We start from the raw sequence: 25,694 nt of genomic DNA, 5'->3' as shown, positions 1-25,694 counted from the left end.
CACACAAGAGTTGTTGCTCCCCCAATTACATATAATTAAAACATTCCACATACGCCACATTGCACCGCTAGTAAAATTTCATCCCAAAATCGATATATTATATAGAGAAACGATGAAACCTAATACAGAAACAATATTATTATAAGTTTCTTGAAATCTATAACAATTTTTCCCAGTATATTTCTTATTCCAAATACCGGTAAGAAATTTTTTAAGATTCAGAAACATGGAATCTCGTTAGCAAGGAATTTCAATTCCATATCAGCTTTAACATTCATGATGAGCAACCAATTCCAATTGCGTATACCTCTATGACGACTAACTCACTCAACTCCAGTTCGTCCAGTTCTCTTTTTTTAAAGTAGTCAACTCCATAAAACTCCTCGAAGCGACGCAACGACGACGACAAAGACGACGCAAACGAAACAATTTACAAACATTTATTCAAAAAATTATAATTTTATAAGCTCTGTTGTGATGTGCGTGGTGGAAAAAATCCTTATTATGATTGTTGTACCTACACAACACATAGCTGACCATAGCGCCATCTACCCAAATGTGTATTACTTTGAGTTGCTCTAAAAAAGTCAACCAAGGAAAAATGCGAAACACACGTCCGTCGATATAATGATGATGCCAATGACGATGGCGACGATAACGACGAAGCCACGCAATGCTACAAAGCACAAAGATATAATGGAATGAGAAAAGTGTTTCACTTTTCTTTCCATATTTTATTGATTTATAGATACTTTTTAAGAAAAAAATAAAATAATAGAAAAAGTATTCCAAATATAATTTATACACAGAAACTGTCATCTGGTGCCAATTTTAGTGTCAGTTAATCATTAGGCTTTATTTGACAGCTTCTAGAATCAACAAAGGGCACTTGACAAAAAAAAACTCCAGTTTTCCAGTTTCTGATCAAATTCAATAAAAGCTTGAAAATTTTGCATCAACTTTCATTTGACACTTTAACAACTATTTGAAACTTTCGTTGAATCCATGATCAATGTCATGACTTATTGAACTTTCTTCAAAATGTCAATGACTTGACACTATTTCATTTATTTCACAGATAAAAATCGTTCAATCTTTATCCAATATGCAACTTTTTTTTTATTTTTGTGTTTGTTTATATATTTCACATTTACACTGCACAACAGTCGTCAGGCTTTGGGTATCGCGTGTAAATAAGAGCAAGTGATATCTTCGATCTTTTCGTTGTTACAAACAAATTGCATGCAAATTTCTCACTGTCGTCGCCCTAAGATGTAATATTTTGTGTGGCATGGCAGCTCAACAGTCAAACAGAGCAACCAACGAACGGAGCAACACAGAGCCACAGAGTAGCAGCGGCAATAGCAGGAACACAAGCAATGTATTGTTGTTAAGATCGGTAGTGGTGCCATGTAGAACAAGCTTCTACTGTTCCACCAGTGGGGCCAAGGTAACAAATCGTGATGTCAGTTCGCGAATCTCAGGAAGATCAATTTGTGCGCGCGCAACTAACTCACATAGTTAGTATAGGTACCTCCATAGTGTAGCCTGCCCATAATCAAGTTCATCGAGCAAGCAAGAGACCGATGACGCATTCAGTCAGACCAGCAGAGAAGCAGGAGGTGGAATAGGTGGTGTGGAGTAGTGTGGCGAGTGTTGACTGCTTCTTTGAATGCGGTACAGATTTATTTTTATTGGGTGTTTATGTGCTGCTGTTGCCGGAGTTATGCAAATATTTTTTGGCGACAAACTTGGCGCACGACATTACTCATTGTTTTTGTCGGTTTGAAGCCCTAGAATGGGGGCGAACTACCACCACCGCCGCTGCCGTATATAGAATCTTCAATGGTGGAAAAAACGCAAGATGCATAAATTAAGATACTGTTTTCTTCGCTTGTTGAAGATCCATAATTGCACTTTAGGGTTATGAATGCAGAAGTACATTCTTTTTGAAATGACATAATCCTGCCAATTATATGGAATATTTTCTGTCCACCTTTGCTTTTTACTTTTGTAACCCTTTCTGGAGGCCAACAGCTTGGATGCCGCTGTGCTGTCGTTTGGTAAACATCGCAATTAGGATTCTTCCATTTTAATCAACCTTAATTAAAATTAAATCGCATGCTAATCTTTTTGTAAGATCTAGATAGCCATATAAAGGTGGCAGGTTGATATCATAGCCTATGCTAAATTATTACTCCTTCTTCTTCGACTCATCTTGTATATACTGATGCCTCTTCCTTAGGTTTCTCTAATTGCATTAAAATTCGATTAAAAGATGAACTAGACCAAAAGCAAATGTGTTCAGTTCTTGTCTTCTGGATGTCTACCCTCAGCGCACAGTCAGTATTTTTTAACTACCCAATCGCAATCTGGTTTTGGGTCTTCGTCTGGCAAATTGCATGAATCTTCATTCCTTTAAGTATCGGTTTCTATGTATAGTGTGGTAAACTTCATCTCCAATGTTTTTTGCCAAGAGTCTGGTGTCTAGTCATTATCGATTAAGGAAGAATTTGTGTGAATTTCAATTACAACTTGTATCAAGCAAATGTAGGCGGAGGGACAGTTTGATGAATAGCTCAGAGCAGTTTGTAACAAATCATTAAACATCAACATAGTATACTACAGGATATCAGTGTTAACGCAACTTCATTGAAGCGGAAATGAGAGTTTTTAAATTTGATAATATTATTTCACCTTTTATCGCTTTTCACCACACTTAGGTAGGGAAGGTTTGTGTCTTTGAAAGCTGTTTTTTTGAAAAGAGAGCTTTGAGAGAGAATGGCGGGTGTTTTTAAATGTCATATTGCATAAGGTATTTAAAATAAGGCAAGTTCCGACTACAAAGCATGAATTGTCAAATAAAAATTCTAAATGTCAAAGGCTTTGTGTCAGTTCAAAGTTCCGAAGTGCAACTACTCTACAGAACTTGTTTTTCATAATAATTTTAAACAGAGGAATAGATTAAACCGATGAAGGAAAGAGATAAAGTGAAAATTCATCCAGATTAAACAACATACCAAGAAGAAAAGAGGAAGTGTCAGAAAGCTTAATAACTTTTCTGATGCTCATAAAAATTGACATAAATGATATCTTAAAATAAAGTTGTATATGCAATGGCATCTCTATTACGTTCAAAAAAATTTGGTAGATAAATAAAATTTGTATAGAAAATTCATAGTACTCTCATGAGTAGAAACTTAGGGCAACTACGAGTACATTCCGCATTATTGGCGTTGGGGTCGTGAAGTGGATTTCGACTGTGTTTTTGATTTTAAATGTCAATTGTAGATATTAAAGTTATTGGAAAGTAAGCCTTTACTAAATAATTTTATGAATTGCCCATTGGCATCTAATAAATAGTTGAAAAGCCAATTGGCTTTCCGGGGCTTTTTGAAGCTACACTCGTATATTATAACTATGGGGCTATTTTGGTGCACCGAATAGTTAATGTCCAAAAATCAATACTTGACTACCTTTATTTTCTGAAAGCACGTGTATGTAGTATAGAACCAATATAAAAAGAATGATTGAAAAAGATATATGTACAAATATTCGGAAAAGAGAGAGAAAGAATTGTTAAAAAGCAATATTAACAAACGTAGACCTATATTTGTTGGCAAATAAGGAAATTGTTGGTTAAGGGAATTGTGTCAGGAGAATTGTATTTAATTTGTGCCCCCCCCCCCCATACACACACGGACATACCTTAATGTTTATTAACCGGGCGCTAGGAAAGATTCAGAGGATCAGAACAAAACCGTGGTGGAGGTTGATCTGCCTAATTGTAGCCAGAATGCTGCAGTTAGTACAGATTAATCTCCAACACTCCATAAAGGCCTCGGCCTCACTTCTTTTTCGTCTGGCAAGAAACGGGGAAGACATTGTCCTGATCCAAGAGCCATGGATTGTGGGATCCGTTGTTCGAGGACCCAGGACTCCTGGGTACTACACACTGTATATGACAGATAAAGGTGAACCTAGATCTTGCATACTAGTAAAACGTAGCATTATTGTATTTTTACTTCATCATTTCAGTGACAAAGATACCACCGTACTTAGGCTGCAAACAACCAAAGGAAGTTTTTGGCTAGTGTCGGCGTATCTTGGCCATGACCACCTTGGCTCTTTCCCTGGAAAAACCCTGGAGAAAATCGATCCGCCTAATTATTGGGAGCGATGTTAACGCTCATGATACGGTATGGGGAAGTACGAATATCAATGACAGAGGTGAATCTTTTTTTGATTATATTCTTGGTACTAACGTCTTAGTAAGTAATGTTGGAAATGAACCAACCTTCATCACTAAAACTCGACAAGAAGTCCCAGACATAACTTTTGTCTCAGATGCTATACACCATATGATTTTGGACTGGAATGCATCCAGAGAAAACTCGTTCTCTGATCATAGATATATCCAGTTCAATATTAAGGTGGATGAAAACCTGAGTCCATTGACTTTTCGAAATTATCGGAAAACTGACTGGGCTTCATACAGGAACTCGTTACAAAGTTTTCTAAAAACCTGGACTACCTAGTCCTTCCTCAAATGCTAATGAACTTGACAACAAAGCCAATGACCTCACCTCAGCTATGAACAGATCGCTGGAAATTGCTTGTCCACTTATACACATAAGAGGAAAGAGGAAACCACAATGGTGGGCCTCAGAGCTTGACTCGCTCAGGAAAGAATGCAGGAAACTTTTCAACCAGCCCAAAGCCGCAAGACTAGCCTCTCACTGGGACTCTTACAAAGAATACATAAGAATCTACAAGAAGGCACTAAGGAAATAACAGTGATCTTCTTGGCGATCCTTCTGTGGCATTATAGAAGAAACTTCTGAAGCCTCTAGGTTACGGAAAATTCTTTCAACTAATCCAGCTATGCCAAGCTGCTTGAAAAATACAGACGGCTCCTGGACAAATTCAAGTAATGAATCGCTGAACTTACTATTGGACACTCACTTTCCTGGTAGTTATCTTGCCGAAACTTGCAACATATCCACAAGGTCTGATCACAAAGGATAAGCTACAATGGGTTCTCAACAGCTTCAAACAATTCAAAGCAGCAGGACTAGATGGAATAATACCAGCCGAATTACAAAAGGCTTCTGATATAATTGCACCAATCCTTGAGGCAATTTTTACCAGCTGTCTTTACCTGATCCATGTTCCCTCGGCATGAAGAGAAGTTAAAGTTGTTTTTATACCTAAAGCAGCTAAATGCTCCTAAGTCAATCCTAAAGATCTACGACCTATAAGTCCATCATAATTCCTTCTTAAGACCCTGGAAAGATTGATTGATATCCATTTAAGGGCACTTATCGATACAAGACTTCTGTCTTCGTCTCAACATGCCTACTGTGGAGGTAAATCGGTGGAAACAGCGTTACACACTTTATTACGTACCGTCGAATATTCCATCCATCATAAAGAGTTCACTATGGTTGCTTTCCTTGACATCGAAGGTGCCTTTAACAACGTGGACACATTTGCAATCACATCTGCACTGACATCTCTAAATGTAGAGAGTTCGCTTCGGGAGTTAATTCATTTAATGCTTACTAGCAGAATAATTAACTCAAAACTGGGCAACTCTTCTAGCAGACGATTCGTTAGTAGAGGGACACCGCAAGGTGATGTTCTATCCCCTCTCCTCTGGAACCTAGTGGTGAATGAAATCCTAACTAGTCTGGATGCGGAGGGTTTCAGAGTGATAGCCTATGCGGACGACGTTGCTATAGCAGTTTCAGGAAAGCATCTTAATATCCTAAAAGTACTCTTACAAAATGCCTTGGACAGACTTATACTTTGGGCTGATCGGTGTGGACTGGGTGTTAACCCACACAAAACCGATCTGGTCTTATTTTCGAGGAGATACAAAATTCCACTTGTCAACCCTCCCTATACCTATCAGACGAGGCTAAATACCTGGGTCTTGTCTTATAAAAAAAAAAAAATTGGAAATTCAACGTACAGGAAAGAGTCAAATAAGCTACTGTAGCTCTCTTTTCTTGCAAAAAAGCTATTGGTAATAAATGGGGCTTATAACCCAGAATCACGCATTGGCTATACACATTGGTAATCAGACCTATTTAAATGTACGGTGTGGCAGTATGGTGGACTGCTTTAGAGAAAGGTATAAACAGGGATAAGTTAAATAAAGTCCAACGTTCAGCTTGCCTATGTATAAGCGGATCGCTCCTCACTGGACACCTTACTCTACCTAACTCCTCTTGACATATTAAGCAAGCAAATAGCTGCAAGCTCTGCTATTCGCATCAAAGCTTCGTCCCAGTGGACTAACAACAACATTGGCCGCTCCGTAATTTTTAAATATTTAGTATCAATTCCAAAGCACACAGACTACACAATCCAACTACAATTCCACAGAAACTTCCAGATTTCTATGCCTATCAGATCTTTTTGGGAGGATAGGAAATTCTTGGAGGTTGAGTCAATCCATTTTTACACAGATGGGTCAAAAACAAAAGAATGGGTTGGTGGTGGTGTGTACTAGGCCGCTATCAAATCTCTGGAATCTGTCTTTACAAACTCTATAACAATCCATAACTGTCGATCATCTCTAATGGAGGTGGCACATGCCCTGCTCTGGCTCGAAAACGCAAGAATTACTTATGAGAATTCTTCTTTAACGATCTAAGCAATCTAATTCATATCGGTATAATCAGCCTCTCACGTTTCGTAAGGGACTCAAACTGGTTCCATTGATCTTAGAAGGAAGCCTTAAGATTCATGTGGTATCACAATGGGCCATTAACTGACCTAAGTGCGTCCGTTTTCATCTTGGACAGCCACTATAACCTAACCTAATCTAAGCTCTTAACAAATTAAAGAAATCTACTTTTCGAAGTGAATTTTCTTTGGATGCCTTAAAGATTTAAAGACGAATTTCAAAAATATAAATGTCCCGAAAACAGCAAAAATTATTTGTTTGTAGAATTTGTCTACTAGCAGCAGATTCAATCTACGAGTAAGCAGACTGATAACGACAGTCTTGTAAAAATTGAGTCCGCAAGAAATACGTGAAAAAAAAACAGAACATTCTTTGTACCAGATCACATTTTTATAAAGATGCACACAATTTTAAATTAAATAGTTAAACCACATCTTGGAAAACAGTGTTAGGCAATAATTTAATAGTTAAAGTTATCACTTTAGCCTTTGAAATATGTAAATAAAAGGTTCACTGCACATTGTTATTTAAATTTTGGAAGCCTTCTTTAAAGAACACTTTTAAGCGGTTTTCAAATTATTTATTATAGGCCTTCCTATTAATATTAAATATCTAAAGTTTAAATTTAAAATCAAACTCACATTACCTACAAAACAAAAATGAAAGCTTAAAAAACATTCATTCAAATAATGTAGGCAAATTTAAAGCCGAATGAAAGCAAAATATATAAAATTATAACTATACGTACACCTGCCCACATATTTTTCTTCACAAAGATCCGCACGACAAAAATCGAAGCAGACTTATGAATGTTAATAAAAACAATAATCCGTAAAAGATCCTTTTTAGCTTATGTAAGCATGGAACATTTTCTTTCTCCCACTTATTAGACATAATATTATGCCATTTCTGTTTTACTTTTCCGTTTCTCATGTCTCTCTCTACTTCGCGACACCAACGCCACTAATGCGGAATATGGTCGAACTAAAAATGTCTGCTCATGAAAGCTTTGTATATGAAAACCATATACATAGACAGTACTATTTCACTTTTTATCGATTTTCACCACACTTAGGTAGGTATTTTTTGTTTAGAAAAAAAAAAGCTTTGAGAGAGAATGACGGGTGTTTCAAAACCGCATATTGCATAAGATATTTTAAAATAAGACAAGAAATCGGGCCAGAACGCGTGCGACTACAAAACTGTCAATCTAAAACGGAAAATAACAAATGCTTTGTCACAAGTTCTACTAACGAAGGTGAAACTACTCAATATATTTTTGTTGGTAAGATTATAAGATATGAAACGAAATTCAATATTGAAAAGCTTCGGGGAAGCGAAAACTTCGAAGACTGGACATTTTCCGTTGAAGCTTATTTCCAAATGAAAGGACTTTGGAAGACTGTTTCTGATGGTAGTGAGACGGAAAAGGATGCAACGAAGATCTTAAACGCTTATATTGCTTGTTGAAAGATCCATTTACCCTCATATAAGACATCGCAAAAGCGCTAAGGAGATTTGGGATTCTCTTCAGAAAATTTTCCAAGATTCTGGTCTTGTGACGAGAGTTGGGCTCATCCAAAAGTTTTGTTCTACAAAATTAAAAGATTTCTCTACCGTAGATGCGTACGTTAACGATAATACATTGTACAATCTCAAGTCTGTTGGCCTTAACCTAGATGAAGAATGGATAGGATCAATGCTTTTAGCTGGTCTGCCCGAAGAATACAAGCCAATGATAAGAATACAAGCCACTTAATTTGGATGCAAGTCAAAATACTTCTTTTGTTGGCAAGAACAAGAAAAACTTTGGGAATAAGAACAATAAGGGTCCTAAATGTCACAACTGCAACGAATTTGTTCATATTGCTGCTAAATGTCCAAAAAAGAATAAGAACCATCAAGAAAAGAAGAATGCGATTTTAGGATGTTTTTCCGTCACGGCTCTTGACAAAGAAGAATGGTATTTCGACTCGATAGCGTCAGCTCACTTCTGCTCAAATAGTGCATGCTTTTCAAATAAGATGGAAAATCTTAACTCTGAGGTAACTGTTGCAAATAATTCAAAAATGCAAGTAAAGTCGATATGAAGGTATCAATTGGAAAATTCAAAGAAAGTGAGGTTAAATTTTCAGAAGTCCTTCACGTTCCTGACTTATGCATTAATCTTTTATCGGTCTTGAAAATTGTTCAGAAGGGTTTTTCAATGATTTTTCCAAGAATGGTTGTTTAGTGAAAGACCAAAGGGGTAATGTTGTTCCAACTGTTCTCACTTTGAACTTAGGCACAAGCGTGTTGGACATCCAAGTATTGAAACCAGACAAGCTATGATTCCGAAAGTGGTGCAGAATTGGTATTAGAGCAGAATCAATATTAGAACTAGTACACACAGATCTTTGTGGACCGATTGAACAAAAAATCAATTGGAGTTTCAAAGTACATGCTTCTATTCATTGATGATTTTTCAAGAAAAGTCTTTGCGTTTTTCATCAAAAGCAAGAACGAGGTAGAGGAAAAGTTCCTTAAGTTTAAAAATTTTGTAGAAAATCAGACTGGTAACAAAATAAAGGCCATTAGAAGCGACAATGGAAAGGAATATTGCAATTTTAAGATGAAGAAGATTCTAGCAGATTCAGGCATTGAACATCAAACAACGGTTCCATATTCTCCACAACAAAACGGGTTGGCAGAAAGAATTAATAGAACTATAATCGAAAAAGCCCGTTGTCTTCCCATCGAGTCTGGTTTACACAAACGTTTTTGGGCTGAAACTGCAAATACGGCAGTTTATTAAACGAACAGAACACCTCGCAAAGGTACAAAAGAAAAAACACCTGAAGAAATCTGGAGTGGAAGAAGAGTGAATCTGTGAATCTGTGAATCCATTAGCAAATTTTTCCAAAAGATTGTGAGACAAACGATACATCTTATTGTGATATTTTTACAGCATATAATTCAGTGGGAAATGAAGACGAAATTCCATCAGTGAATTCAAGCAATGAAATACCAATCGAAATAAGTGACGAAACGGCAAGTGAAAACAGTTTTTTGGATGCCCAAGATGAATTCATTGTTGAAGAATCGCAACGTCAAGGGATCGATTATCAAGAAATATTTTCTCCCGTCGTAAGGTAGACTTTGCTGCAAAGTGAAATTAAAGAAGAAATTTACATAAATCTCCCTGAAGGTTTTGATAATGTTCAAAATAAAGTATGTAACTCAATAACTCAAATCATTGTACGGTCTTAAACAAGCTAGCAGAGTTTGTAATAAGAAATTGGATGAAACTTTAAAGAAAATTGGACTTAAACAGTCAAAAACCGATCCGTGTATTTATTACAAGACAAACACCACAAATAAGACTTTCGTCGCTATTTACGTAGACGACATACTGATTTTTACAAATAACAAAGATGAAAAAGAATTATCAAAGAAAATTTGGCTAAGTCATTCGAGATGAAAGAGAAAGAAAGAAGAAGCTAAATTTATGCTTGGTATGCAAATAACTCTCGATCGAGAAAAGGGAAAGTTATGGATAGACCAACGGACCCACTTACTTAAAGACTATTCTCAAGCGATTCAACATGGAGGATTGTAATCCGGTATCCACGCCCTTAGATATTAACCCAAAAGCTTATAAAAGAAACACATCAACAAAGCAAACACGAAATTGATTACATGAAAACCGTTCCACATCAAGAAGCTATTGGAAGCAATTTATATGCAGCACAAGTAAGTCGCCCAATTTATCCTCTGCAGTGGGGGCTTTATCAAGATGTAATAATAATCCTTCAATATCTCATTGGATAGCGGTTACAATTACAAGCTAGAATACACTCGAGATATTGAAGGATTTTTAGAAGGATTATCGGATGCTGGCTGGGCTAGTGAATCAGATGACAGAAAATCAACTACAAATTATCTCTTGAAATACCAAGGAGGACCTATTTCATGGAATTATCACGCACGATCGAAGCACATCGATAGAAGGCATCATTTCATTCGAGATCTTTTAGAAGATAATAAATTAAAAGTAGATTATTTGAAAACTGAAGAGATGCCTGCTGATGTTCTAACCAAAGGACTCCCTGTTACAAAACATAACAACTGTTGTACTCTCATTGGTATAAAAGTATAAAAATCTAGTGGGGGTGTTGAAAGTTGAGAATTGATACTAAACATATAGATATGAAGTTCTACTTTCTTCGTGACATTAAAGAATCTAAAGAAGTTAAATTCATTTACTGTTCAACTAAAGAATTGGTTGCAGACATTCTTACGAAACCATTACAGAATATTAAACCATTAAGATTTAGACTATTGGCTGGTCTTACTATGAACGATGAAGACTATACTTAAGAAGGGTTTATTAAGAAGGGGTGTTAGTAATATAGAGTTAACAATTTATATATATATACTTTATTATAAAAACACTTGTGATATTCATATCGAACACCTTGTTTAATTATGTTAAACTATATTGTATTCTTAATTATAAAACTGCACTTCCTGGAATAGCCGTTATAATAAATGTAAGGGTACACATCACGTTATTTAAATTTTGTCAACCCCCTCCTTTACAAAACATTTCTAAGCGGTTTTAAAAAAAAACTTATTGATTGCGAAATCTAGTGGTCTATTATTTAGTATTATCCTACATACCAAAAACTTTAATATCTTACATTTAAATTTAAAATCAAACCTGTCCCATGGGCAGAGAACAGAAAGCGAAATGTGTTAATTGTCAAGGCAATCATCCTGCAAGTTACAGAGGATGTCCAGTAGCAAAAAAGTTCCAAGACACAAAAAGAAAAAACAAAACTGGGAACAAGTTTAGAAACTCAACCAACACAAAACCAGTAGTTGAAAGCAAAAAAGTAACGGTCGATAACATTACTAAAAATCAACCGGGAAAAGCAATTGCACTAAGCAAAAGTGATGAAAATAAATCCTATTCCCAGATTGTAAAAAATGTGCGGAAGAATGAGAAAACTTCTATAAAAGAAATGCTGGAACTCATCCTGAAAAGGATTGACCAACAAGATTTTAAACATAAAACAGCTAAGCGAAGAAGTCGCTCTTAAAAAACAATGATGGACAGAACACTCAAAATCGCAACATGGAATGCAAACGGTCTTTTACAGCATGTATCAGAACTAAACATCTTTTTAGACATAGAGCATATAGACATTTGTTTGGTGTCCGAAACCCACCTCGCTATTGAACAAAGTCTTGATAATAAATTACCAAACTATACATGTTACCACGCTCTGCACCCAGCTGACAAAGCTAGGGGAGGATCAGCAATACTTATAAAAAAGTGCCTTACACACTATGAAGAACCAAAGTTTACTAAAGAAAACATGCAAGTAACAACAATTAGTATTGGTATAAAAAAGAAAGAATTCAAAATAGCAGCTATATACTGCCCTCCGAGGCGCCCTCCAACTGAAGAAGACTATGCAGAACTCCTACATTTGTTAGGACATAACTTCCTTGTTGGTGGCGACTTCAATGCTAAACACACCCAATGGGGATCTAGGCTCATAACAACAAAAGGTAAACGGCTATACCAAGCAGGCTGAAAATACAACTGCGAATTTTATTCTTCTGGTTCGCCAACATATTGGCCATTTGATACTAACAAAATACCAGACCTTATAGACTTTTTCGTAGTTAAAGGTATTAAACGAAATCATATAAGTGTCGAAGGTAATTACGATTTATCATCAGATCATACTCCAGTAATTTTATCACTGAGCGAAACAGAAATAATAGAAAAAAGTAATCCCAAGCTCGTGAATAACAGAACAAACTGGAACGAATTCAGAGACAAACTTGAAAATTTTATAAACCTAAGATCCCCTATGCAAACAATTGAACAAATTGATCATGAAGTAGAACAATTTATTGCTGATGTGCAGCAGGCTGCAGAAGAAAGTACTCCATCTATTTCGAATGCGAGAGAAAAAGAAATAAAATATCCTATCGAAATAAAGGAGTTGATATTGGAAAAAAGAAGAGCTAGACGAAAATGGCAATCCACGAGATTCCCAGATGATAAGATAGTTTTTAACCGTCTTAACAACCAATTAAAAAAAAGAATCAGTGAGTTTAAAAATGATTCACTAAGTAGATTCCTGAAAAGTCTGACGACGGATGCTTCTACAGAATACTCCTTATGGAAAGCAGCTAAGCGCCTAAGAAGACCTCAGACACAAAACCCGCCGATAAAATCTCAAGATGGTAAATGGATCGGAAACCCGAAACAATAGGCTGATCTCTTCGCTGAACATCTCGCGAATGTTTTTAAGCCATTCCCAGCAAGCACAGCTACAGATCCCTTACAGTTTGTTGACAGAAACGACGAATGGGAAATACCTTTTGTCACGCTCAAAGAAGTAAGAAGCATGTGTCAACATAAGTTGTCAAACAAAAAATCACCAGGGTACGATCTTATAACTGCTCAGGTTCTGAAAGAAATGCCTCTTATAGCCTTCAAGAAACTCCAATTTATAATAAACGCATGCCTTAAACTAAGATATGTGCCACATCATTGGAAAATTGCGGAAGTCATTGTTATACCTAAACAAGGTAAGCCACCAACAGAAGTTACATCTTACAGACCAATATCGCTTATACCAATCATGGCAAAAGTTTTTGAAAAACTGCTACTTAAAAGGCTTAACAAAATAATTGAAGAAAGAAGACTAATTCCGAGCCATCAGTTTGGATTTAGAAATAAACATTCCACGATAGACCAAGTGCATCGAATTACGGATGCTGTGGAAAAGGCACTTGAAGAAAAACAAGTATTCTCGTCTGTATTCTTAGATGTTGCTCAAGCTTTTGACAAGGTTTGGCACTTGGGACTTGAGTACAAACTGCATAGGGACTTCCCCAGGCAGTACTACGAAATACTGAAAACCTACGTAACAAACCGACTCTTTAGAGTACGGTACGACCAAAATTACTCGGAACTTAAGAAAATTGAAGCTGGTGTACCACAAGGAAGTGTCCTAGGACCAACCCTGTATCTGTTATATACAAGGGATATTCCAGTGGACATCAACGCTATCATGGCCACCTTTGCTAATGATACTGCAATATTGGTGCCAGATAAATCCGTTACGAAGGCTACACAAAAATTGCAAAATGCAGCCGATAAAGTTAGTGATTGGACGCACAAATGGCGTATCAAATTAAACGAAACAAAATCGACGCATATAAACTTTACAAACAAAAACATAAACAATGTTCCAATTTTTATAAACAGTACAGAACTACCTTACTCCAATACCGCCAAATACCTTGGAATGAATTTGGATGCAAAGCTTAAATGGAAAGAACACATCAAAAAGAAAAGAAAAGAACTAAACTGGAAGTACAGAAAAATGTACTGGTTAATAGGAAAGAACTCTGACCTATCTATCCAGAACAAACTAATGTTATATAAGCAAGTATTGAAACCCTTTTGGACATATGGCATCCAACTATGGGGCTGTACAAAGAAAACAAATGCTGAACCCATCCAAAAATTCCAAAGCAAGGTCCTTCGTGGAATAATAAATGCCCCTTGGTAAATAAGAAATAGCGATCTACATCGTGACCTTCAAATTGAAATGATTACAGAAGTGGTTAAGAAACACGCTGTATACTAACTCTGAAATGGAGACCGTATTAAATGTACGAGAGAATGTTCGGAGATTAAGAAGAACCAAGCCTCATGAGCTGATGGGCTAAAAGCTACGGGAAAGTGTTATAACCTTAAACTTCCCCCAATGCGATTTAAAAATTAAGAAATAAAAATCATTTGTCGATCTTTCATAGATTGGTCCTGATTCACCGGTGGTTTTAGTGCGGTAAGAGTCCCACACTACTCGGTACCGATTCTTACCGAGTGTCTTTTGAGGATTTCCATCGGATAAAAAAAAATGTCGGCCATCCATGCATAGCTACCAACAAAAACAAATTTAAAACTCAAATAAACCCGTTCTTCAAATAAAATTGGGAATATGGTCGCCCTAAAAATATCTACTCATGAAAGTACAGTGGTTTTCATATAAAATATCAAAACTTACAAAATAGGTTCTTTTATTCACTTACCTAAGTTTCGCACCAGATTCTTACTTAAGCTTTTCCAAATAGAATCCACATTCATTTCATAATAACAATCCACACGAACACACCTTCTGTTTCCATCAATGTAATACACCTCTCTCACTTCATCCAATGTGAACCGGCATAAAAAGTCAACGTAAAAGCACTATTTGACAGTTCACAGCTGATTTTCTCACAGACTCCATTAGTAAATTGTGGATTCATCATCATCTGCATATGAAGTGGATGAATAATAAATAAATTCATTTTCCATTATTTGATTTTACGTGGGTCTGCTGATGGCTGAGAGACTTTTTGGCACTTTCGCTTAAGAAAAATTCTTGAGTTTTATTCAGTTATATTTTTTGGAAACTCTCGTTCGGTCTTCGGTCTTGTTTTTCCGGGTTCTGACTTTCAGTCAAACTAAATTTTAACATTTCCGTGTTGTTCTAGCTGTCTTCTGTTTTTGTCCAATAGGAAAACGAAAACTATGCCTTCAAGAGTATATAATTAGGACATTTCGTGTGGTTTTCAAACTAATTTTGTGCTGTGTGCTGAGGAATTCGCTTGTGTGTTTTGTTCTGGAATTTTAATTTAATAAAAATCAATAAAGGAACTTAAGATTTTGTTGTGATAAGTGAAAGTGGGTTATTTGTGTACATATATTATTTTTGATTAGAAAAATCGCTTAATTTGTGAGTGACAACAATGGATATCGAAAGTGGTGCTAATGACGATCTTAAGAATGAAGTGACAGCCATTCCAAAATATGGCTTAAAGCTGGCTTTTAATCATGTCTATCCGGAAAAAAGGAATCAGAATTTGAGGCCAACAATAAAGCAATCGATTCCATTTATTCCTTTGGTCTGTCGGTAGGTTTCATCAATATAAAAACTTATTCCTAAACAAAAAAAAAACAAGGTAGGTTGGGTACTAACTCTCTAACTTGCTTCGCTTCGTCTTATAAAATTGGATTATCTATTGTGCCACCTATACCTGAGGGTGATATCATCGATGCCTGTTTTATTATTTGTTTATTGTGTTTTGTCTGTTGTAAGACTCCTGGCAATAAGTTAAGGTAGGGAATGGATTGCCAGGTTGTTTGTCCATACATATATAAGAATGCATAAATGAACGTAGGTACTTGAGATACCTATGTACGTAGGTTGCAATCATCATAGATTTTTATGCTTTAACACGATTGCGCTAAAATATTATGTTCTGATAATGAAAAACTTTAACCCCACTTACCTACCTAGAAAAACCTAGCTACCTACCTACCCAACCTACTCCCACCGCTCTTAGATGACCAACACGCAAAGTTATTTAAAATTTATTTATGCTTTAATGTAACTATATATATGTAGGAATATTCGTACATAGGTACATGTTCCTTGATCCTCTCCCTAATGGTATGAAAAAAAAAAACGAAGAAACAACCCACATGGTCTGGATAGAAATGTGTTCTGTTTGACTGTCGACAATTTGGCGCCGTCGGAATTGAAATGTCGGTTACTTGGGTAAGGAAAAAGAATGTGATTTCGTTTTCATGATTTTTGTTGTTTTCATACCTAAATACGAAAAAAGGAAAGTTAAGTTTAGGAAGGAGCGGCGGAATTACATACCATTTATCATTTTTGGTTTTTTAAAGATGAAACCAAAAACAACAAAAAGAAAAACGATATGGATAATTTTTTAAATTAGTATAATTCATCACATTAATATTTTATATTGTGTTGCTTCTATCCTGTGGTGTGTATCGGACCTATGAAAAGGTTTTACAATTATTGTCTCTCTTTTGAAAAATATAATTTCCATAATACGAAAAGTTCAAAAAATAGCCAAATCACAATTAGGACAGAGTGAATAAAAATGTTTGATGAATTCGAAAAGTTTGAAAATCAATTAGCAAATGTATATACATACAGATATGGACATTAAAATAGAAACACCGAAGAGAGTTTTAAAAATTCAAGTTTTTGTAGACCTTAAAGATTATTTTTTGTTAAAGTTTGGGCTTAGTTTCATGTTTTTTTCTTTTAAACTAAAATCGCCCATTATTTATAGTAAAATTATAACTTAAAATTTTGTTTACACTTCAGAATTTCAGAAAGTTGTAAGCTTATAGCAAGCGTCAAACTACAATCAGAGGCTTATCATAAGTGCATGTGTTAGTTGTTAGTAAAAAATAATACAATTATAGCCTAACACACGCACATACAAAACATAATTAACATTTAACTATTACAGAACAAAAAATAAAATGAGAATGTTTACGATAGTGGAGCACTGGTTCTAAACAATGATTTTAAGCCCGCCTTATTTAAATTTAAATCTATCGATGAACAGTTTAAGTTATATAATGCTCATTCGACTTAAAGCTTCATTCTTCCCATAGTTAGTTCTATGAAAGTCAATATGTATAAAATCAAATTTGAGCAGGTGATGAGTTCCGCCTCGGTAATTCAAATGTACACAAGAAAGGAAATAAGGTGCATCAATTTCACCATTAATGAGTTGATGAAAAAATACTAAGTCATTATTAACACGCCTTTGATGGAGAGATTGCATTTGACGAAGTAGAATACGATGTTCATAAGGAGGCAGATCATAAGGATCTTCCCAAGGAAGACCTTTTAGGGCAAAGCCAATGCAATTATGTTGAATTGATTCAATGCGTTTTCTATGAATTTCGTAATAGGGAGTCAATACCTGCGAAGCATATTCAAGATGAGGATGAACATGGCAATTATACAAAGAAAGGGTAACATAGGGATCATTCAACTTCTTCACCCAGCGTTTTATAAAACCAAGCGTAGAACTTGCCTTATTAACAATACAATTAATGTGATGTGTAAACTCTAAGTTCGAACAGAAATGTACACCTAAATCTTTAAATGTGGAGACACGACAGAGTTTTTGCTGTGATATACAGTAGTCAAATACGTTACTGATTAGTTTTTTAGTGAAAGTTATCGTTTGGAATTTTAAAGGGTTGAGTAAAATGCTGTTTTCCCACACCAAAATGTGAAACTATCAATGTCGGCTTGTAAAAGAATACGATCATGGTTGGACTTTATTATTTTGAAAATTTTCATATCGTCAGCAAAAATGAGAAGTTCACTTGAGCGTAGACATGACGATACATCGTTAATAGACAGGATGAACAGAAAAGGGCCAATATGGCGTCCTTGGGGAACACCAGATTGAGCAACAAAAGGTTCAGAACGACAATTTCTAAATTTTACCTCGTAGGATCTGTTTTCAAGGTATGACTTAATCCAAGCTAAGAAAAATGGTGGAAAACTAAGAGCCTAAGTTTAAATAAAATAATTCCGTTGCTAAAGCGTTTGAACCTATGTTTGAGAATGTGAGTAACTGTTGATATTTTTTTCACAAAACCATGTTGCTGTTCGCAATTTTACTAAAATATGCTACTCTTTCACAAACAACTTGTTCAAATACTTTAGGAATGCAAGAGAGCCTTGCAATGGGCCTGTAGTTGCTTATATCCGACTTGTTACACTACAGCTAGTTTGCGAAAAGGTGTGAAGATTATGAAAATATACTTCATCAACTTCTTGAGGGCTATTAACAAATTACTAACGGAAATTTGTTGCGAAAGCGTTACAGATATCAAAAGTTTTATTTACCGAAAGGTTCTTGTAAGTGAAGTTAACTGGAAAGCCATCTGATTTTTTCTTTGAGTTTACAAAATTCGAAAATTTTTTAGGATTCTCTTTCAAAGAGGTGCCCATATCAGTAACATAACAAGCATATAGAAAATTAGAACGATACTTAAATTGGTTAAAGAGTTCAACATAAAAAGAGCAGGGTGATATTTGTCAATATTAGTAATTCCTGATCTAAAATCTAGAACAAGAGTACTAATAGCGTCAGAAAAAAAGACTAAATCGAGAATTCGATTTTTTGAGTTTTTAATACAGCTTGTTTGCTGTAAGGCAGTAAAAAGGACTTTATCGAGAAGAGATAGTTCCATTTGTGAAGAAGAAGGAGATGGAATCCAGTCAATGTGTGGTAAATTAAAATCACCTAGAAGTAAAATATTGGTGTCAGAGCTGGACAAATTTATAAGATAGTCTAATGATAAGGAGAGATCGTTATAAACAGACTCCAAACTTTTTGGAGGAATGTAAACGTTTAAAATGAAAAAAGTCTTAGTCTGTATCATTATCTTTACACATACCAGTTCAATTGATAACACAAATGGAAAAGATACAGAAGAGAAGAAATATGTATTTTTTACCGCTATGAGAACACCTCCACTCCTTTGCATTACCAACATGACGAACGTTTCTGAAAACTTCGAACTCTTGACTGAAAAGTTCTGTGTCGGAAAAGCTTGAATTAAGCCACGTTTCTGTCAAAACGAATACGTTGTGTGCAAATGATTGGGAGTTAAGAAAAATTTCAACAGTCTTGCTACGAAGTCCCCTCACGTTTTGGTAGAAGAGCGCAAGGCTGTTAAGTTTTTTGATTTGTTTTTCAAAGAAACACCCTATTTTTGACTTTGAGTAAATTCTTTGGCTAAAGTCTCTGCGGGCCATATATTTGTGTTGCAAATAGAATCAAAGCAAGTGGGATTCGTTATTAATTAAAAAGAGGAAACAAAGCTTTTTGGTTTACTGATCTTAGTACACCTGATAGATGAGCTAGAAGGTATGCTCTTGGTAGATACTAAGTGGGAAGTTATATCTTCTAGTTTAAATACATAAATGTGAAAAAAGGAATAAATTTCGTGGACATTAAAATAGATACACAGATTAAAAAAAATGAAATTAAATGCAGAACTATTCTGGATTTAAAAATTATTTTAATATCTGTTAGTCTGACCCTTAGCTTTAATTACAGTGCGACATCTGTTGGACATTGAGTCAAATAATCGGCGGCATCTGTCAATTGCAATATGGCACCACTCCTGTTGAACCATTCTCCACAGTTCGTCTTTATTTTATGTTAAATGTTTCCAACCTGCACATTTTAAATAACACCCCAAAATATATACCGCAATAAGCTGATTTCTGGGTCCTTAAAATACTTACGAGGTTTAGATGTTTGCTTATGGTCGTTGTCATGCTGTAGGACACATTTGAGAGGCATGTTCTGGTCCTTCACAATATTCACCTTCATATTTTGATCCATTTTACCTTCAATCAAAAGTATTGGTCCAACGCCACACCAAGAAAATTTACCCCAAAGTGGTATTGCCGCCACAATTCTTGGCCGTTTTCTTGATGCATTTGAAATTTAGTTCTTTCAAAGGAAGCCTTCTAACGGTTTGTCTGCCATCACTGCCGAACAAACTCATCTTTGTTTCGTCCATCCACAAAACATTCCTCCACTTTTTGCCTCCTTCTGGTCCACTCCAATCAAAATGATAGTTGGCGAATTTAAACCGCGTAGTTATATTTTGTTTTCCTTAGAAAGAGCGCCATTCTTGCTATTCTTTGGAACAAGTTAGCTTCAACAAGTCTTCTACGAACATTTCTGGAAGTTATTGTGAGCTGTAGTTTGTTTTTGATTTCCCTTGAAGACTTGTAAGAATCTTTTCTTGAGCAGCAAATGATCGTTCAGTCTTCTCTTGGGGTTATTTTGGTTGGATTTCCCAGCTGATTTTTGATTTTTGGCTCTCAGTGGTCAAATCGCCTTTGCAATCAACTTGAAACATCTGCTCATTATTATGGCTATTTCCTCAAAAAATTTCCCTCACATCATAGAACTAAAATGACAGCTTTCTCTTTTAGGAAAAAATGCTTATATTTTTAATTCAAATTAATTTCTTAAAGTGAACTTATAGTTTTATAAAAGTAAAAAAAAATTTAAAAACTAATATTTTTGATACTAGTTAAATATAAAGGTCTGTGTTCCAATGTTTCTATTTTAATGTCCACCAAAAACACAGTCTTACTCAACGAATAGTTCATCTGAATACAATCAACAATAAAAAAAGGAGTCTAACTTTTTTTTGATAAAGGTTTAAACTACTTCTAATGCATGTTGTTGATTTAGTTTGGTTTTACTCTTAGCAACTGTATCTGTGTCTATTTGAATGTCCATATCTGTTCAAGCGTACATACCTATGTATATCTTAAAGAAAATCGTCATGACATTGTGATATCAAGAGTCAATGACCTCATATGAATAATTTAGATATTTAACTTCAATGTTAAAACTAGTTAGGCACCAGCTTTCTTATCAGAATATTTGTACCATAATTAAAAACAAAATTCAAATATTTAGGTCATTTCCTTTTTGTGGGTTTAGTTTTTTATCGGCCAATTCCTTGAAAAAGTTCTAAATTCAATAAAAAACCAGATCAAATAATTATCGGTTTATCTTTGAAATTTTTGTTTTACGTATTTAAAACTCGAGAATATGTTTACTTTCTATGATTTCATTTAAACTCAGAGTAAAATTATTATTGAATTTTAAGGTGTTAAAACTCGATTTAAGAAAACCGAAAAAAAGTTCTATAGAATAATTAACTACTTTCATAGCTCCCTGTAGAAATGTTGACATTAAATTTTGACACTCTGTCAATAAATAATATTGAAAATCTGTCAGGTTTAATATTATATGGATGTTTTTTTTTTTAATAGAGTTCTATAGTGTTTGATTTTAGCATGTTTATTTGGTTTTAACAAATTTTCCACTTCTAACTGTGATGAGTTCTTTGGTTCTGCTGGGTTACATAATGTCCGCGATTAGAATGTCCATAGAAGGTTTCACAAATTGACATAGGGTGGATCTTCTGTCTTCTTTATAACGCCTCAGGACTCAATGTCTGTATGATCGACTTGGATTTGCGTGGGGGGGGGGGGGGGTAAAAAGGGCCACGGTGGCGAGGTAGGTTTGGGGTGTAAAGTTAGTAACGCATATTGTAATCGTTGATAAAATGTCGATTGAAACTTATGTACAGTAAGGCACTTAATTATTGGCACAGCACGCTTTTTTAACTTTGAAGCAACACTTTAAGACTTGAAAACACGCTATTTTTAAAATTTTTATTGGTTTGGTATATGCATATACTATTTAACGCAGTTAGTTTAATTTAAAATAAGTTGTCCAGATTTAAAGAAAAATGAATAATAAAACATCTGATTCTTCCAGCACAAAAATATTGGCACCATATATTAAACAGAGTAATTTAAATAAACATAAGTTAGTATAAGTACTTAGTAGTGGTCCCTTTTGCTTTATAACAGCATCTATACGCCTTGGCATAGAATGCCACAAATGTTTATTCGTTTCTTCTCCAAATGTTTCTTCTTCTTGCCATTCCTCTATCAATGCCAGTTTGAGTTGAGCTTTATTAGATATCAAACGCTTTTTTACGCGTCTATCCAACTCTTCCCATAAATGCTCAAATGGGTTGAAATCCGGGGATTGTGGTTGGTGTGGAAGCACATGTACAATGTTATACGCCAACCACATATGCACGTCGTGAACCCTATATTTCGGGTCATTGTCGTGCTGAAAAGTGAACGAGCATGTTAAGTTCAACTTTTCAGCACTTTTTTCAAGTTTTTTTTTCAAAATGTTGATATAAACTTTTTTGTCCATAAAAACAAGCACGCCCACGCCCGCAGCAGACATGCACCCCCATACCATCACTCCTCCACCGCCGTGTTTGATTTTCTCCAGACTTTTGTATGACCATCACAAAGGAAAACGTTTAACTTACTCTCGTCAGAAAAGAGTACATTATTCCAAAAAGCGTTTGGCTTGCTTCCATACTCAAAGGAATATTCCAAACGTCTTTTCTGGTTAACTGGCGAAACCATTCGCAGCAATACGTGCGTTGTATTCAGCTTCATAGAGTACTCTTCTTATCGTTATAGGGTGAACTGATTTCCCATACTCTAAGTTGACTTCAGCAGCTATTTCAGTTGATGTAATTTGAGGGTTAACTTTCACTTTCCGTACAATGCCGCTGCATTCACGAGCATTCAAAACCCGAGGATGACCAGAATGTTTTGCACTTTTGAAGTTTGATAGCCCTTTAAAACGGTGCACAACGCTGCGAATTGTGTATCGGCTCCTGTCCATAATTTGTCCAATCTCTTCATATGACCTGCCTTGACTATGCATGTAAATAATTATTTTTGTTTGTTTAGTTTGGCTGACATAACTTTTAGAAAGCTATAATTATTTCAAAATTAACATACTGTGCCAACAATTCTGTGCTGGAGAAGTAAAGTGTTTTCTAACTTCAATATTTTTTCTTGAATCCCAAAAAACTTATTTTAATCAAACTAACCATGTTTGATAGTAAATATATGCATATACTAGACAAAAAAAATCAACAGAATAGCGTGTTTCCAAAACTCAAAATGTTACATCAAAGTTTAAATAGCTTGCTGTGCCAATAATTAAGTGCAGCACTGTATATCGTTTTCAATATAAGATATAACCAAATGGCATTTATCTAATTTTAATATTGTGCAATATAATGATCGTTTGAGATTCGAAGCCTTTTGTTGTCATAATATACTCTTTAGCTTTAATGTTTTCTATTGCAGTCTTATGGTTTGTGGTCATTATGATTGCAAATATTATGTCTTCAGATAACGTGCAAAAAGTCAATACAAAGTTTAAATGCAAGTACAATAGTTTGTTCTAAATCAAAAAGCATATATTTAAAAAAAATCATAATTTTTCCAAGTTATAAATATATTTTCTAATAATATAAATTATCATTTCACTTTTAAAACTCTTATGTTATCAATTTAAATACAAAATATTAACTAAACATCGGTTTTAATTTCCTAGAGCCCAAAATTTGAAAATCTTATAAATCTAAGTTATATCTCAAACTGAAGTTTAAATCAGTGTTATAACTTTTGAAAACTTGATGAAGCAATAAGTTGAAAATCAATCGAGTTATGATTTCAAAAATGAGTTTTAGTGATTTGAACTTTTTCAAGAAATTGGCCGTCCCAAGTTTTGTCAACTCTTTTATTTTGTAAGAACATAAGAGTTACAATTCCTTATTACAATCTGTCCAGTAAGTAGAATGACTTATGGTCCAAACATTATTGCTCTGAAAAGAGTATATATTATAAATACAAAATAATCAAACAAAAAAATAAATAAATGGTTCAGTTCATCAAACTGCCAAGTCTAAAAAGTAAAAAAAAAGGGCTGGGATGCGACCCACACTGATAACTTCCCATTCCATCTGTCGATTTTTCCTGCTTAAAAGTTTGTAGTTTTCGTTATGTTAAAAAAGTTGTTAGTTGAATTATTCTTAAAAATTTCAAAATTACCAACATTATTTTTTATATTCAGTTTGAAAATCTAGTTTTGTTGAATAGATTTTTAGTCGAAAACAATTTTTACTAATTTTAGTAGCTTTTTTTAAATTTTTACAAATTTTATGAATGAAATTAATTTGAGAGATTTGATATCTCCGAACCGAACATCAATTTTTACCAATTTTGCGTACCATTTTTTTTTATAAAAAACCGACAGTTGGATTAAAAAAAAATACTGAATATCGAAAACAATATTTTCTGTGAAATAAAAAAAGTTTGAAGACTATATTTTTTATTTTTAAAAAGCTATATGAGTATTACCCATGGCATGATGGTTAGTGCGTTGGACTGCCCTCATACGGCCAATGATCGTTTATGGCTGTCCTGTGTGGTTCCCAGATGGAGAAGTTTCGGGTGTTCGATCGACAGTGTTTATGACGCTGTACCGGCTTATTTCGAACAGCCGAGTCCTCTTATGTGCATTACTATTCTAACGAGGTCCCATACAACGGGGCTCGAATCAACAGAATTGACAATTTCGTGATAAAACTCGTTGGAGGTCACATTGCAAGAGCTATGTATGTCTTCGACCAACAATTTAATTTTCGGGGCGTTCTATCCGAACGACGAGTATTTTGAAAGTGCACGCTTGAGCGGCTTTATTCCACCAGAGGCATTCCTCTTTTTAGACAAATGCGGTGTGATACAGGATAGATTGGCAGTTCCGTTAATCTACCACGTCAGACGAAGAACCGTGGATAGGCGACTCCCGTACAATCGGGACGTCATGGTACAAGGTGAAGCGAAGCTCCTTCGGTTCAGCAGGGCTGTGTCCTAGCGGGACCGAACTGATAGGGTGAAGCAGGAGAACCAGTTTTGGTGGCTTCAATCGGCACTTGATAGTGGGTAGTCGGGATGGGGTTTAAGCCTTTGCCGGCTTACATGCTTGTTTAATAGTTTTAGGGTTAAGTTTTAAGTAGAATAGGAATGGTGGCACAAAAAAAAAAACATTTAAAAAAAAAACAAAAAAAAAAACATGGAATATAAAAAAAACAAAAAAAAATTTAAAAAAACATACAAAAAAAAACAGTAAAATATAAAAACAAAAAACGTTAGATTTGCTGCTGTGGTTGTTTAAGTAGTTTTTAAGCAAAAAAATAAAAAGGATATTGATATTAGTTTTTTTTTTAATTTTCTAATTAATATAAAAATAAATAAAATTGAATTGAAGTTAATATAGATTTTAGGGCCGAAGGCATTAGTAGTTAGTGTTATAGTTTAACTTAGAGCGTCCGAATGGGACCATTAAGTTAGTTGTAAGTTATGGATAATTAGGCTAGTTTTATGAATTTTTTGTCTAGCTTTAAGATAGATTTAAGAATGAATTAATAAAAATGAATTAAAAAAAAAAAAAGTGCGTTGGACTGTCATGCAAGGGCTCTTGGGTTCAATCCCTGCCTGTGCCACCTTAATTTAAAAAATTAATTTTCATGGGTACTGCCTCTTGCGAGGAATTGAAAATTCCTTCAAGAGTAATTCTTGTCATGAAAAAGTGCTTTCTCAAATTAGCCGTTCGGATTCGGCTTAAAAACTGTAGGTCCCTTCCATTCCTGACAACA

General features: G+C 34.9%; 2 protein-coding genes across 3 annotated transcripts in view; one reads left to right on the top strand and one right to left on the bottom strand.

Annotated features, from left to right (window-relative positions):
- Positions 1-15,125, bottom strand: part of LOC129942221 (laminin subunit alpha-2) — a 359,876-nt gene extending 344,751 nt beyond the window's left edge. The window contains exon 1 of the mRNA XM_056051075.1: positions 14,804-15,125. Within this exon, the coding sequence (XP_055907050.1) occupies positions 14,804-14,858 (55 nt within the window). The 5' untranslated portion in view covers positions 14,859-15,125. The remainder of the gene's footprint in view (positions 1-14,803) is intronic.
- A 27-nt stretch (positions 15,126-15,152) lies between these two features.
- LOC129942222 (non-lysosomal glucosylceramidase) overlaps positions 15,153-25,694 on the top strand; it is a 47,736-nt gene continuing 37,194 nt past the window's right edge. Inside the window, exon 1 of one of the 2 annotated variants that reach the window (XM_056051077.1) lies at positions 15,153-15,669. In XM_056051077.1, the coding sequence (XP_055907052.1) occupies positions 15,506-15,669 (164 nt within the window). In that variant the 5' untranslated portion in view covers positions 15,153-15,505. The remainder of the gene's footprint in view (positions 15,670-25,694) is intronic. The other variant, XM_056051078.1, reaches the window with a different exon arrangement.

Source organism: Eupeodes corollae, chromosome 1 (assembly GCF_945859685.1).
Source record: "Eupeodes corollae chromosome 1, idEupCoro1.1, whole genome shotgun sequence".
Lineage (NCBI taxonomy): Eukaryota > Metazoa > Arthropoda > Insecta > Diptera > Syrphidae > Eupeodes > Eupeodes corollae.
Note: the sequence above shows the minus strand (reverse complement) of the source record. Positions and strands in the feature narration are given on the sequence as shown.